The sequence below is a fragment of the Neoarius graeffei genome, chromosome 10, assembly GCF_027579695.1.
Source record: "Neoarius graeffei isolate fNeoGra1 chromosome 10, fNeoGra1.pri, whole genome shotgun sequence".
Taxonomy (NCBI): domain Eukaryota; kingdom Metazoa; phylum Chordata; class Actinopteri; order Siluriformes; family Ariidae; genus Neoarius; species Neoarius graeffei.
Genome location: NC_083578.1, coordinates 18,310,857 through 18,324,073, shown reverse-complemented (window position 1 = coordinate 18,324,073; position 13,217 = coordinate 18,310,857). Strand labels below are relative to the sequence as shown.

The following is a 13,217-nucleotide window of genomic DNA, read 5'->3' as shown; positions in this document are numbered from 1 at the left end:
CTCGGTGACACAGGCATCAACGCTCTACACAGTCTAGTCAACAAGATCTATGATTCAGGCGACATACCTGATGACATGCTCAAGTCTGTCTTCATTGCCATACCCAAGAAACTGAACACACTGGAATGTGACCAACATAGAACAATCAATCTCATGAGTCACACACTGAAACTGTTGCTCAAAATTGTACTTGAACGTTGTCGCTCCAGGATTCATCCGGAGATTGCCATGCGTCAGTACGGCTTCATGCTAGATCGGGGAACGAGGAACGCAATCTTCATAATGCGAATGCTTAGCGAATGAAGCATCCAACATCAGCAAAACATCTACATCTGTTTTATAGACTACAAGAAAGCATTCGATCGAGTTCGCCACGAACGGCTCTTCGACATGCTCCAGAACACCGGACTAGACGAAAAAGACCATAGAATCATTTGCAACCTCTATCGTCTACAAAAGAGCACCATCAAGCTTTCGAGTGGTTTGACCGAGTGGACTGAAATCAACCGCGGTGTGCGTCAGGGCTGCGTAATGAGTCCAGACTTCTTTAACTTGTACAGCGAGCACATCTTTCGATGTTTGAAAGATTCTGACGATGGAGTTCTTGTCAATGGTGTCCGTATCAACAACATCAGATATGCAGACGACACTGCTTTGATCGCCGACAGCGAAGAAGGCCTGCAAAGGCTCTTGGATCTCATTTTGGACGCTTCTTTGGACGAAGGATTGAACATCAACTGCAAGAAAACTTTCTGCATGGTGGTGTCAAAAGACAGTAGGCCTCCAACGTGCAACCTTATATGCAACAGAACTGTAATCGACCAGGTCAGCTCGTTCAACTACCTCGGGGCAATGTTGACATCCGACGGCAGGTGCGCCAGAGAGATTAGACGACGCATCGCACTAGCCAAAACAAACTTCAACCAAATGTCGCCAGTCCTCAAAGATCGAAAGCTCTCCTTGCAACTGAAAGTCAGAGTCCTCAAATGTTTCATCTGGCCGATTCTCCTGTACGGATGCGAGTCTTGGACACTGTCAACTGCGACGAGCAAAAACATCGAGGCCGCAGAAATGTGGTTCTATCGTCGCATGCTCCGCGTCTCGTACACTGCACACGAAACCAACATCTCAGTGCTTCAGCGAGTGGGTCAACGGAGACATCTACTCGACACCATCAAAGAGCGACAAACAAAATTCATAGGCCATGTCATAAGGAAAGGCGAACTGGAGGAACTGTGTCTCGCTGGCCGGATCAATGGAAAGAAGGCGCGCGGTAGACAGAGGCTCCTGTTCCTCAATAAACTCAAGGAATACACCGGATTAAAGACAACGCGAGCCATCTGGGACGCTGCTAGAAATCGAGTGCTTCGTTTCAAGTCGTCATGAGTAGCCAAGGGTCGGACTGACTATGGCACCCACAGAGAGAGAGATTCAAAAGCTTTCTCAGTAGTATCATGGACGAATTTTATTTCGTGTTGCGAGAATTTTGTTGTAAGAAGAAGAAACCTTTATTTGTCACATGCACACTTCAAGCACAGTGAGATTCATCCTCTGCATTTAACCCATCTGAAGCCGTGAATACACGCACACACACACAGAGCAGTGGGCAGCCACACTAGAGCGCCCGGGGAGCAGTCAGGGGTTCGGTACCTTGCTCAAGAGCACTTCAGCCCGAGGCCACCCCACGTTAACCTAACTGCATGTCTTTGAACTGTGGGGGAAACCGGAGCACCCGGAGGAAACCCACGCAGACACGGGGAGAACATGCAAACTCCACACAAAAAAGCCCTCGCCGGCCGCTGGGCTCAAACCCAGAACCTTCTTGCTGTGAGGCGACAGTGCTAACCACTACACCACCGTGCCGCCCCGTAAAATGAGCATTCTCTTGTCGTGGTTCACTCGGTCGTTGTTATAATTTTAACACGTGTATTACCATTTCGCTTCTAGGAGCGCCAGCAAAATTATATGATAGAAACAATCCAGACTGGGCACCCGTTCAGAAAACGGGCTATGTTTCATCCAAGGTTGGACTTGATTCTTCGGCAGCCGAACCAGATAGAACGTGATCTCTGGGTTTGTCGGTAGAAGCATCTGATCTTAATATGGGTCAAAACCACGCATATCTATCTTCTCTTTGTATCGAATCTTCGCTCGACCGTTCAAATCATGGTAATACTGAGAAAATTCAGCATTGTGTACAGACACGCTAGCACATTTTGATCACACGGTTGTAAGTCTTCTATAGACAGTACCGGATGTGTCTGTGGAAGTTGTTTAATTGCATTGTCAGGAAAAAACACAAAACAAAAAACCCAGAATGCAGTACAGGCACACGTTACTGTCTTGTTTTTCAGCAGTTTTAAATTTAAAAGAAGTCCAAGACATCTAAAATGTCTAACACGGGTCCTTGGAGCATCCAAATGAAAGACATTTCATCAAGCAATTGTTCTACATGGACACTTTGGTGGACACCAAATGATCATTTTAGACTGAGTTTCTATTGAAAATCATTCTTGTTGTGTCTGAGGGGTTTGTTAAATCTACTTAAAATCTAAACTTTTTATTAATTTATTCAGGGTATTAAAAAACAAAACAAACAAACAAACAAACAAAAACTTAAGTCCTGATGATTGAGAGGCCCAAGCACCATATTGCACCAAAATTTGTTTACTTTCTCTCGCTCTCAATTCCTTACATTTCTTTTCGTGAGATTTTTTTTTTCTTTTGGGTTCCTCTGTTCCGGCCCCCCCTCGGTGTCCGTCTGGCCCCTCATTCTGTGTCCTAGTCTAGGCTGTCACACTAATAAGATTAGTCCTTTCAAGGTCTGTTTCTGCTGCCAAGCTTTCAGCAATTGAACCATCGACTCTTGACACAGTTTGCCTTGCTCGCACTCTCTCTCTCTCTCTCTCTCTCTCTCACACATGGTGTTTTTATTTACATATTGTATCTGTCTCATTAACGTACTCATTACTAGTCCTGACTCTCATTAAGAGCCCGTAATGGGCAACACACAAAAAAAGCCAGTGTGAAAATGAAACTTGAGCTTTATAGGGTACAACTCATCCCCCAGTGGACGGGGAAATCCACAAGTTGCAGATGTGTATTAACCTGAAAGGATGTTGAATGTTTATACGTGTTTACATCAAGGTAATTTGGTCTTCTGCTGCTGTGGTCATAATGTATCTGGAATAGAGGCCTGGTTCACTTAAATCCCCCCCCAATAGTCCACATGGATTAACGCTAGTCGCCGTACAAAATCCGAAAGTCCTGATACAAACCAGCTGTGTTTTCTAAAAGCTCTGAGGCGACTATCTATTTTGGAGTGGCAGAGCTTATTTTCCTGGAACGTTCTATCCTAGACAAAAACATACTTGGTCAGTTGGTGAGCCAGCTCAGGCTGTTTTGTTAACATGAAAAGTTTTTTTTTTTTTTCTTCAGTAAGAAAAGACAATGACAGATGGGGCTTCCCAGACGGGGCGACTCAGTTAAGGTCCCCATATCAAATCTTATCTTACTGCTAACACGCCAAATTGGCTGCTCTGGATAAGGTGCCAGAGGACCGATCCATCTTGTCATGACCACACATACAGAGTTGGTTTATAGCATATGCTGTAAAGACGGTTGTCCTGCCTGCGAGAGTGTTCTATTGAGTTACACACAACCCCCTCATGTTAAAACACACAGCTATATAAGACACTTCTATAGTTTATTCAAAAAGTGATTAGTCATTCGCTAATGGCTGCCACCACACGCCTCAATCGATTGTCCATCTGTCCACTACATGCTGTTTAGCGTAGCTGCTACTGTTATTGACCTGGCTAAAGCCTCGGTCACAACCGGCCGTACGTGCTCCTATGGCCGGTCTACGTACAAAAAACCCAAGAAACGCACGGAGGGCGCGCGTGAAACGCACGGAGGGTGCGCGTGTGACGTGCTGATTTTCAAGCCGTAGACCGGCCGCAGACCGGCCGCAGAGGTTCTTTGTCATGTCAAACAAACTCTACGGGCGCTTACGTTTTTTTCAGGTTGCAAGACAAACTTACGGCCAACGTGCGTCTTTCTCCACGAACAAAAAAAACGCAGCGATTTGGGAAACGCCAAAAATCTCACAGCCAAAAAATCGTACGTTGGGTTGTGACCTAGGCTTAACTTTTCCTTTCGGTTTCTGACGGGTCATTAAAGCAGCAAGTATACATTCAGTGCGTTTACATGCACATAGAGAAAATCGAATTTCTGCCGTAGCTCGACTGAAATCGAAGTTCTAAATACCATGGAAACACCTTAGCTCGGCTGAAATCGAACCGAACTGGATTTCTCGTAATCGAGCTACGCGACCTAGATTATGCGATTGTAGCCGAGCTACTTAGTGCATGTAAACCGTATCGAGCTACGTAGTCGAGCTACTGCCACTTCCGGGAGTAACGAGACCACAAGCGGGAAACACAACAGCCTCGGTCGGCATGACAACAGTAGTCCTCGTCGTCGTTCTTCTTGTGAACACGGAACTGATAACTTTGTTTATACTCTTGAATAGCTCTTCTTCATGACGACAACCGGAAGTGTACCAACACGATGGGGCGTGTAGCGCCACCTGTGGCTCGGGTGCACAATGTACCTCACACAATAGCTCGATTTCCTTGTGTGCATGTAGGATTGGATTTCTCTGGCACCCCTGCTGGGACCCTTAGCTCGATTACCGACAGTAGCTCGATTTGAATGTGCATGTAAACGCACTGATTGTTGTTGTTGTCTTTTGACAGAGTTCTGTGAGTAGTTTCATTTTCCTGCGTGCTAAAATATCAATATTTCACTGGCAATCATGAATTTGAGGCTACAATGTAAAGTTGTGGTAAGTAGCGTAGCACATTATTTAGCATCTTCTATATATTGTAAACTTAGCAGCTACAAGCTTCAAAACTTTGGCTTTTGCATGTTAGAGTCTATATTTTTAGACGTAATATAGAAAATAATTAACAGCCATGGGTTTTTGTTGAAAATATTTTTCCCCCATTTTTTTTTCCTCCAGCGTTGTTTTGTCAATTCCCAGGCTTACTACATAATGAGTGAAACCAACCAATTGTATGTTTTTGAACTGCTGCTCCTGCTACATCACAGGGCAGCGTAACGCACTCGGAGGAAAGCGCTATCTACCCTCTTCCACATACTTGAACTCACAGATGTCCGTGATTGGCTAGTTTCATGCTAATCGATGATTGATTGATTGATACGGAGAAAGCAGGCACAAGAACTTTGCAGTAAAACATCCCTCTACATGAAGAAGTAGACTCAAGAAATGCAAGCAAAAATAAGTGCCCCCTACAGCCTAGAATGCCACTGGTGTGGTGGTGGTGGTTTTCTTCTTCTTTTAATTTGTCACCTCACAGTTGCAACAGCAGCAACAAGCTAGTCAGTAAAGAATTATAAAGAAAAAAGGGGAAAAAGCTTGCAAACAAAGAGCAAAGCATACAGGATTCCAGTCAACTTGCTTTACCAACAGATGTTGATGGACCAATCGACAGTTTGTTAGGTTAAAGGAGATACGCAGCACCATGGCCTCACTTTTTGTTTATAAATGCCTTGAGACTTCAAGAATGGCACAGGAATAGTTTTAAGCGTTAACAATAAATCTAATATAGTAATTTTTACGATTAAAATGATTCATATAGGTAGCGGTCTGAGTGAATGACCTTGACATCTGTGACGTCACCGCAGGAAGGCTATCGGTCTCATCGCCATTTCCGCTATACTAAAATACAGAGCTGACTGCAACTTTGAGCTTCCATTAGGGGTGTTCACACGGCAACTTTTACTCCGGTGTAGCACCGGGGCTGCCCGGGTAGAGCGTTCACACGGTACAAAGTTATACCGGTGTAGCCCCTGAAAGCTGCTTAAACCGGTGCAAATCTAACCCTGCTCGGGAGGTGGTTTAAGAAATTTACTCCGGAGTAAATGCTAGTTTGCGGGGCAGCACTGATATAAAATGGGACGTCTGAATGCTACAGGGGTAGACTCGCTACGCGTGAGGAGAGTTGATTACATATGGGCATTGCATAATTTGCATCCTGGTATTTTGCGCTTCCAAAATGGCGAATATCAACAACAACAGAACGGCGTGTCTTCCAGTGTTGCCAGATTGGGCGGTTTTAAGTGCATTTTGGTGGATTTGAACATATTTTGGGCTGGAAAACGTCAGCAGTATCTGGCAACACTGGTGTCTTCATCCACGTTGTTTTCCCGACGCTTGGTGATGCCATGACAACCGGGAAAAGTAAGTACATTTTCACGCGTGCGCATATTTCATTTCCGCATTATTACTATCGTATAGCACGGACGCAAAAACTGCCGTGTGACCGCAAGTGGGGCTGCCCCGGTGCTACCACGCTTCTCTCTAGTAAGCAGGGTTGTGACGTGTGAACGCTCCACAAAATTTACACCGGTGTAAGATATATCGGAACAAAATACATCGGTGCAGCATCGATGCAAATATGTGCCGTGTGAATACCCCTATAGTGAGCTAATTTATTGCCATGGCCGGTGCAGCAACATGACAGAAGGTGGATTTACGTTGCATTCACGGCCCAAGAATGTTCAAACTGCAAAGATTTGGACGCTTTTTGCAAGAAGTTTACAGGCACATTGGGTGCCTACGAAGTGGTCTCTCCTCTGCTCTGCACATTTTACTGAAGACTCGTACGAGACCTCTGATCTGTTGAGGAGTGTTGGCTATAAGCCCGTATTGAAAGAGGGTGCAGTACCAACAATTAAAGGAAAAGAAAACTACAAGAAAAGGAAAGTAAGTTCAGTTGCACCAGTTCTCCCGGAGTGTGAGCCGAGGGTTGTTGGTAAAACCCGGGACGGGACATATTATTGCTCGGGCAGTGACCTCCCTGCGGTTGTTGCTAAAACCGGTGACGTGACGTCCCGTCCCGTCCTGGGTTTTAATAATTGCCTGAGCCGAGCAGTAATGACGGCGTACTCAGTATGGAGAAAATGGAGAATGAGCGGAGCAGCCGTCTGATTTCTCCGCTGGATATGCTCGCCTCAGCAGCAATATCTCGCCCTTACGTGGAAGAAGCGAATGAACGGAGAACTCAAAGTCAGATTGTTTCAAACCAACCGGCCACAAGCTCGGCCTTCAAGAAGCGAGAACACAGACTGGTAAGACGCGACTCTCATTTGGATACAAAACAACAACACTCGTTGTTTACCTGCATTTAGATTAATACATGTAACTTGTGTTGTGTGGTTAAGTTAGCGGTATAAGATGATTTAATTTGCTTCTGAATGTGATTGTCTCAGTTCATCTGATTATTTAATTAGCCTTTTACGTTTTATCAGTGAAAATGCATGCATGTACATGTATGCTGCATAAGTTATAACACCCGTCCTGTTTTAATGAGAGTCAACCCACAATCAATGAAGTCAAATCAGTCTTAGTTGAGCAAGTTGGTAACGATATTTCTTACTTTCACCATAAATTTTTATTTATAAGACTTTGGTCTATAGCTGTAAAAGGCGTCAGCCTTAAAACCGGTTCCCGCTGTGACGTCACGCATTCGGGGCTGGCTGGCTCAGCGGGGCAGCTCGAATGCCAACTTTGCGATCGATTTTAACTCTCAAAAATATATAATTTTATTCCCATTTATGCAGCATACAAGAGTCAAGGATGGAGATACTATCCACTCAGAAAAGTATTTAAAAATAAAGGTTCTGCGTATCTGCTTTAAGTCTGACGTTCGGCTTTTATCACCGAGAGTGCTTTCAAATAGCTTGTTGAAGATGTTCAATTATTTAAGTGCACCTCTTCAAGTCTAGACTGAATTGTATCATCCTGACATCATCACGTCACCAGGACGCAAAAGAAAACAAAATCTAAGTTATAAGCCAGGCTTCTTCTTTAATCCCCTTAATACTGTAAGACATGTTACTTGAGTGCACGTCTGTGATATACGTATGCGCCAAGCGCTTCTCTCTTAGTGTCGTCTTCTAGTTAAACACACATCTACCATAACCTCCTGCATAACCTCTGATCCATATTGGAGGGCGGTGAAAGAGGCTTGTTGACACATGGTATGAGTGAGGGAGGAGAGAACGGATGATAAGAAGAGGAAAAATGTAAGGGCTGTAGAGAAGAAGAAGAAGAAGAAGAAGAGAGGGGAGGGGTGATGTTTGTGCAAGTTGAGCGAAGTCACCTATTGTCTGAGGCTCGGTGTAGCTGCCGAGGCCTGGGGGCGCGAAAGGAAGAAAAGGAACCGAGGGAGAGGGAAAGTGTCTGGTTTGAGTCAGCACAACAGGCTCTGACGCTCCTGCTCTCCGCTGAAGAATGGCTCGCTCACTAAAGTCATCTCAGGTTTAAGGATTTTTTCATCACCAGAGTTTTGGAGAGCAAGGAATGCATGAGGGGAGTTCTGGGGATCTGAGGTAATAATCGTATCACTTGATGTTTTGTCATTGTCATGATGATGATGATGATGATGATGTTATTTGACCCCCTTTTTGAGGGTTTAATGATAACGTTCTCAACATGTGTTCCCGGTATATTTTGAGTGCAGCCATCCTGCCAAGAGACGTTTATTGTTGTATGATATAAATCCGTTGTCTCGGGTCACGTTTCAAACAACATTTCAACTTCTGACTTTATAGATTGTTCTTGTTAACAAGACACAAGTGTTCACACTCCTTCTGTTTGTTATTATGTACTTGGATGTTGGAATGAATATAATCGAACCATAACCCAGTAACGTTTCCAAGTTCTTTTTTTTTTTTTTGGTAAATAATCGAATTAATTAGATCTCATGATGATGAGACTAGAATATCCTGCTCATATTTACGTCATGCTACGATAATGGGACTCCTCCTTTCTCAGTGGGGTTCTAATCGGAGCCGGCGTTTAATTTTAGCCAGCTTACTTTCTGTCATTTAGTGACTACAATTAGACCCACAGAGACACCAATCTGCTTCCTGTCTCCTCTAGAGACTAACGAACCAATATAAAGCCTGCCTTGGACCAGGTTTTGAACATATTTTTAAGTTCGTTTCTTAGACAAGGATTTTAAGATCGTTACCTTGTTAACAGTTTCAGCGTGAATCTTCCGCCTTCCTCAGAACTGTCCTGATATAACACAAAACACTTTTTTGTTCAAGGCTCAAGATTCAAGGTTTTGAACACTGTTTTTAATAGTAATAATACCTACGATCATAAAAAAAAAGGTTGTTAAAATGAAAATGCACTAAGAATACTATAATGCCGCTTTTCCACTACCAACGCGGCTGAGTCGGGCTGAGTCGAGCTGAGTGGGGCTGTTGGAGTTGCATTTCGACTACAACCGCGCTGAACCGTGCTGGCTGGAAGTGGGTGGACACATTGGGTGGAGTTAGCGAAAGTGGGTGGACGTCACGTGATGTCGTTAGGCGGCGCAAACAGTGACATCAGTGACCTTTTAAGTGGTAGTCTCACGACCCGGATAGTAAACAATAAACATGGAGTCGTTAGTGTTGCTGGTCTTGGTGCTGTGGCTTGTTGTCACCGACAACGCCAACAGATACTGGCAAGAGCGTATAGATGAGGCGAGGTGCATAAGGCTTCAGAAATTCTCGTAATTCGTAATTCTTCTTCTTCCGGGTTTACGGTGTTTACAGATCCCAGCGTGCACGTGTGTGGGCGTGTGAGGACACTCCTCCTCACCAATCAGTGCACAGGGGAGTGTCTGCTCATGCCCCTAGCCTCACTCGGCTCGGTTTGGCTCGCTTCAGCCTCACTCCAAAACCGTGCGAGTTTTGGGCGCTGAGCAGGGCTGAAGCGAGCCGAGTCGTGCTGCTCTAAGGTAGTCGAAACGCGAGCCGTGTCGGGCTGAAGCGAGCTGAAGTGAGCTGAAAAAGGGTAGTGGAAAAGGGCCATAACTGTCCGTCTTTACTGGAACTGTTTAGTCATGAGGGAGTTGGTTAGTAATTTAGGGCTGGGTTTTAAGATTCTCGGCTTAATATAATCCTAAAATGAGGAACAAGATCCTCAGGTTTGAATTTTATGGAGGTTAATAGCAAATTTCAGTGCTACGAATGGAATGGTGTTTCAGTTTCATTATTAAGAATACAAAGGATTTAAGTATTTAAAATGCCTCCTCCTTTTTTTTTTTTGGCTTTCATGTTTGTATTATGTTAATGCCCTTAGCAGTTTGACGACATTCCTCTCTATTTTGTTCCCGTCACCCAGATCGTTCTCCTGACATGCTGGGATTAACAGCTACAAATCACGTGTGCTCTGTTTTTTCCACAACTGACCTCATGTATCAAAGAGCTGCGATATAATCTGGAGACAAATTGTCCAGCTGTAGTTGCATTCTAATCTTGTGTGTGTGTGTGTGTGTGTGTGTGTGTGTGTGAGAGACAGGGCTTATTCACCTAACAAGGCTGTCCAGTGTTGCCAAGCTAAATATACCCTGAGAAGTGTTCACATTCATGTCAGGGTTGCCATATTGGGGCACTAACAGGAAGTTGGAAGTGGTGATTGACACATCAGCTGATTGTGTGCGCGTGTTTTGTGTTATATTGTTATATTAAGGTTCACATAATTGAATTTGACATGCTGTCAAGAAACATCACCAAAACTGAACATCAGTGATTTCCCTCCCAACAGTTTTGACCTTGTGGAGATATTTTTACTATGGCATATTAGGGGCGTCGTAGGTTTAAAAAAAAAAAACACACAGCTGAGGTGGAGGCGATATTCTGATATGTATCAGTCAGTACTGTGCAAAAGTCTTAGGCCGCCTATTATTTTTTTCCGTACAAACTTTGTTATAGAGTTCGAGTTTATGACTTCTACATTATCAAGTCGGTACAAAAACATTTCAGAGTTCCAGACATTGGTTTTCCAGCACAAAGTACTTTTTTTTTTTTAAATTACCTTTATTTAACACATTGAGATTAAAAATCTCTTTTACAAGAACATCCTGGACTTGACTTGGACTTGAGCACTGATGACTCGGACTCGTCCATTGACTGCATTCAGATTTGCAAATTGGAGATAAGGACTCTGATTTTTTTTCTTTATTTTTTATAACGTGCCATGATAACTGAGCATAAGATATTTATATCTACATTAATTTTATGCTAATTCCGTGCAAGAGAATGCACATTCACCTGTTCATACGTCATGTTCAGGAACAAATTAACGTTAATGGCGCTAAAATGCCTGGAGAGAAGCCCCGAGGATTGTTCGGTTTGCTTATACAGACTTCTCGTGCAGTGGGGGAATAAAAATGCACTGCTATGTGTTCCGTATGTAGAAGAACTATTGAGGAGACGACGGGGACAACCTTGAACTTCAGTCGTCATTTGGCAAGACTCCGCCCAGAGAAGGAAGTGACACGCTCTGTTCATTGCTCTGTTGATCGTGGGGCTTGCTGAGCGATGAGCTAGCTAGTGTTAACCCTCTTTCATGTTATTTGCGCTGATAGTGGGCGGGGCTTGCTGAGCAATGAACAAGCTTTTTATCTGTAGCCTGTTAACTAAAATGGGGCAGTCGAGCAGTAACGTTAGTCCAACACAGTAGCAGAGACACTTTCACATAAAGGCAGCAACAGCCAGTGTCAAATGGTGCAGTTGGAGTCTTGTTCTCGGACTCGACTCGAAATTTTCTTTAATGACTTGGACTTGACTTGGAGTTGAACACTGGGGACTCGAGACTGGACTCGGACTCGAGGTTTAGTGACTCGACTACAACACAGATCCAAGCAGCATATTACATAAGAGAGTGCTTTTCAGATTAAAAAAGAAAACATAATGAAGGCTGCTGGGTTTTGGTGCAAAATGAAGACGGGAGTGTGACAGTCAAAGTGTCCAGAAGAACTATGGCTGGTTCTTTAAGACGCTCAGTAAAACCTACAGCTAATTTCCTTATAAAACTGCACTCATTGGACCTGAGACTACTATTTTTCGAAAGCAAAAGGTCGTCTCGCACCAAATATTGACTTTTTGTTTCATTTATTATGGCTTCCTGCTGTTTATATTTTAATGTGGCGGCACGGTGGTGTAGTGGTTAGCGCTGTCTCCTCACAGCAAGAAGGTCCGGGTTCGAGCCCCATGGCCGGCGAGGGCCTTTCTGTGTGGAGTTTGCATGTTCTCCCCATGTCCGTGTGGGTTTCCTCCGGGTGCTCCGGTTTCCCCCACAGTCCAAAGACATGCAGGTTAGATTAACTGGTGACTCTAAATTGACCGTAGGTGTGAATGTGAGTGTGAATGGTTGTCTGTGTCTATGTGTCAGCCCTGTGATGACCTGGCGACTTGTCCAGGGTGTATCCCACCTTTCGCCCGTAGTCAGCTGGGATAGGCTCCAGCTTGCCTGCGACCCTGTAGAAGGATAAAGCGGCTAGAGATAATGAGATGAGAGGAGATATTTTAATGTTGAAACATTTAATTTCATTATTTTTAAGCCATTTTTGGTCGACAGCATTTCTTTGCATGTGCTTCAGACTGTTGCGCAGTACTGTGTATATATGTGATATATATAAAATTTGTGGAGAAAAAGTCAGAAATGACGTTTTTACTTGCTCCCAGAAGAAGAAAAAAAACAAACTTAAAGGTTTCCTTTTGTTTGCTGAGGTTAGCGTTAGATGTAGCATAGAATTAATTATCTGTATTAATAATTACATCAATGGATGCTTCCTCACAAAGATACTCACCCAAACATACGTGTGTGTGTGTGTGTGTGTGTGTGTGCACTATTTGTGTGTGAATGTGTAGCTGTTAATAGTAGCATTACTGCCTGCTGCTGTACCACATGACCAAACACACACCATCCCGAATGCACACAGACCGTGTTTGCCGACTGGAGCTCGAGATCCTTTGCCAGCACAGCTTAATTTTCACGGCTCTGCTCTGATCCTGAGTGTGTGTTCGCACCGAATATGTCCCGGAGTGTGTTAATTTTCATTTGTTTGTCTGATGTTGTACAGTTGTTTGAGTCTCCTTGTTGGATTGAGCTTTTGTACGCCTTTGTGTGTGTGTGTGCGTGATGTAAAATTGACTTATACATTTTTATCTTGAGCGGCCTGTAACGCTGACATGACAGCTTCAGTTTGCAGCCAAGTTAATTTACATTCACCCTTTGCTTGACGCTCGTTATTCGAGTCACTGATCCAGTGTTATAGGATTCTCTGGCACATTTTTGGCCTGAACGATCTGGTGCAAAGATCTTGTGATTATTTTTCCCTTAAAAG

The 13,217-nt window shown here is 44.0% G+C and overlaps 1 protein-coding gene across 2 annotated transcripts in view; it reads left to right on the top strand.

The window, feature by feature from the left end:
• The window catches only part of prickle3 (prickle homolog 3), a 100,496-nt gene that overhangs the window by 40,868 nt on the left and 46,411 nt on the right, over positions 1-13,217 (top strand). The window contains exon 1 of one of the 2 annotated variants that reach the window (XM_060931426.1): positions 8,195-8,421. The exons of the other annotated variant lie outside the window; for it this stretch is intronic. Coding sequence (XP_060787409.1) covers positions 8,393-8,421 — 29 coding nt within the window. The 5' untranslated portion in view covers positions 8,195-8,392. Of the gene's footprint in view, positions 1-8,194; positions 8,422-13,217 lie in introns of those variants that run through there. 2 annotated transcript variants of the gene reach the window in all.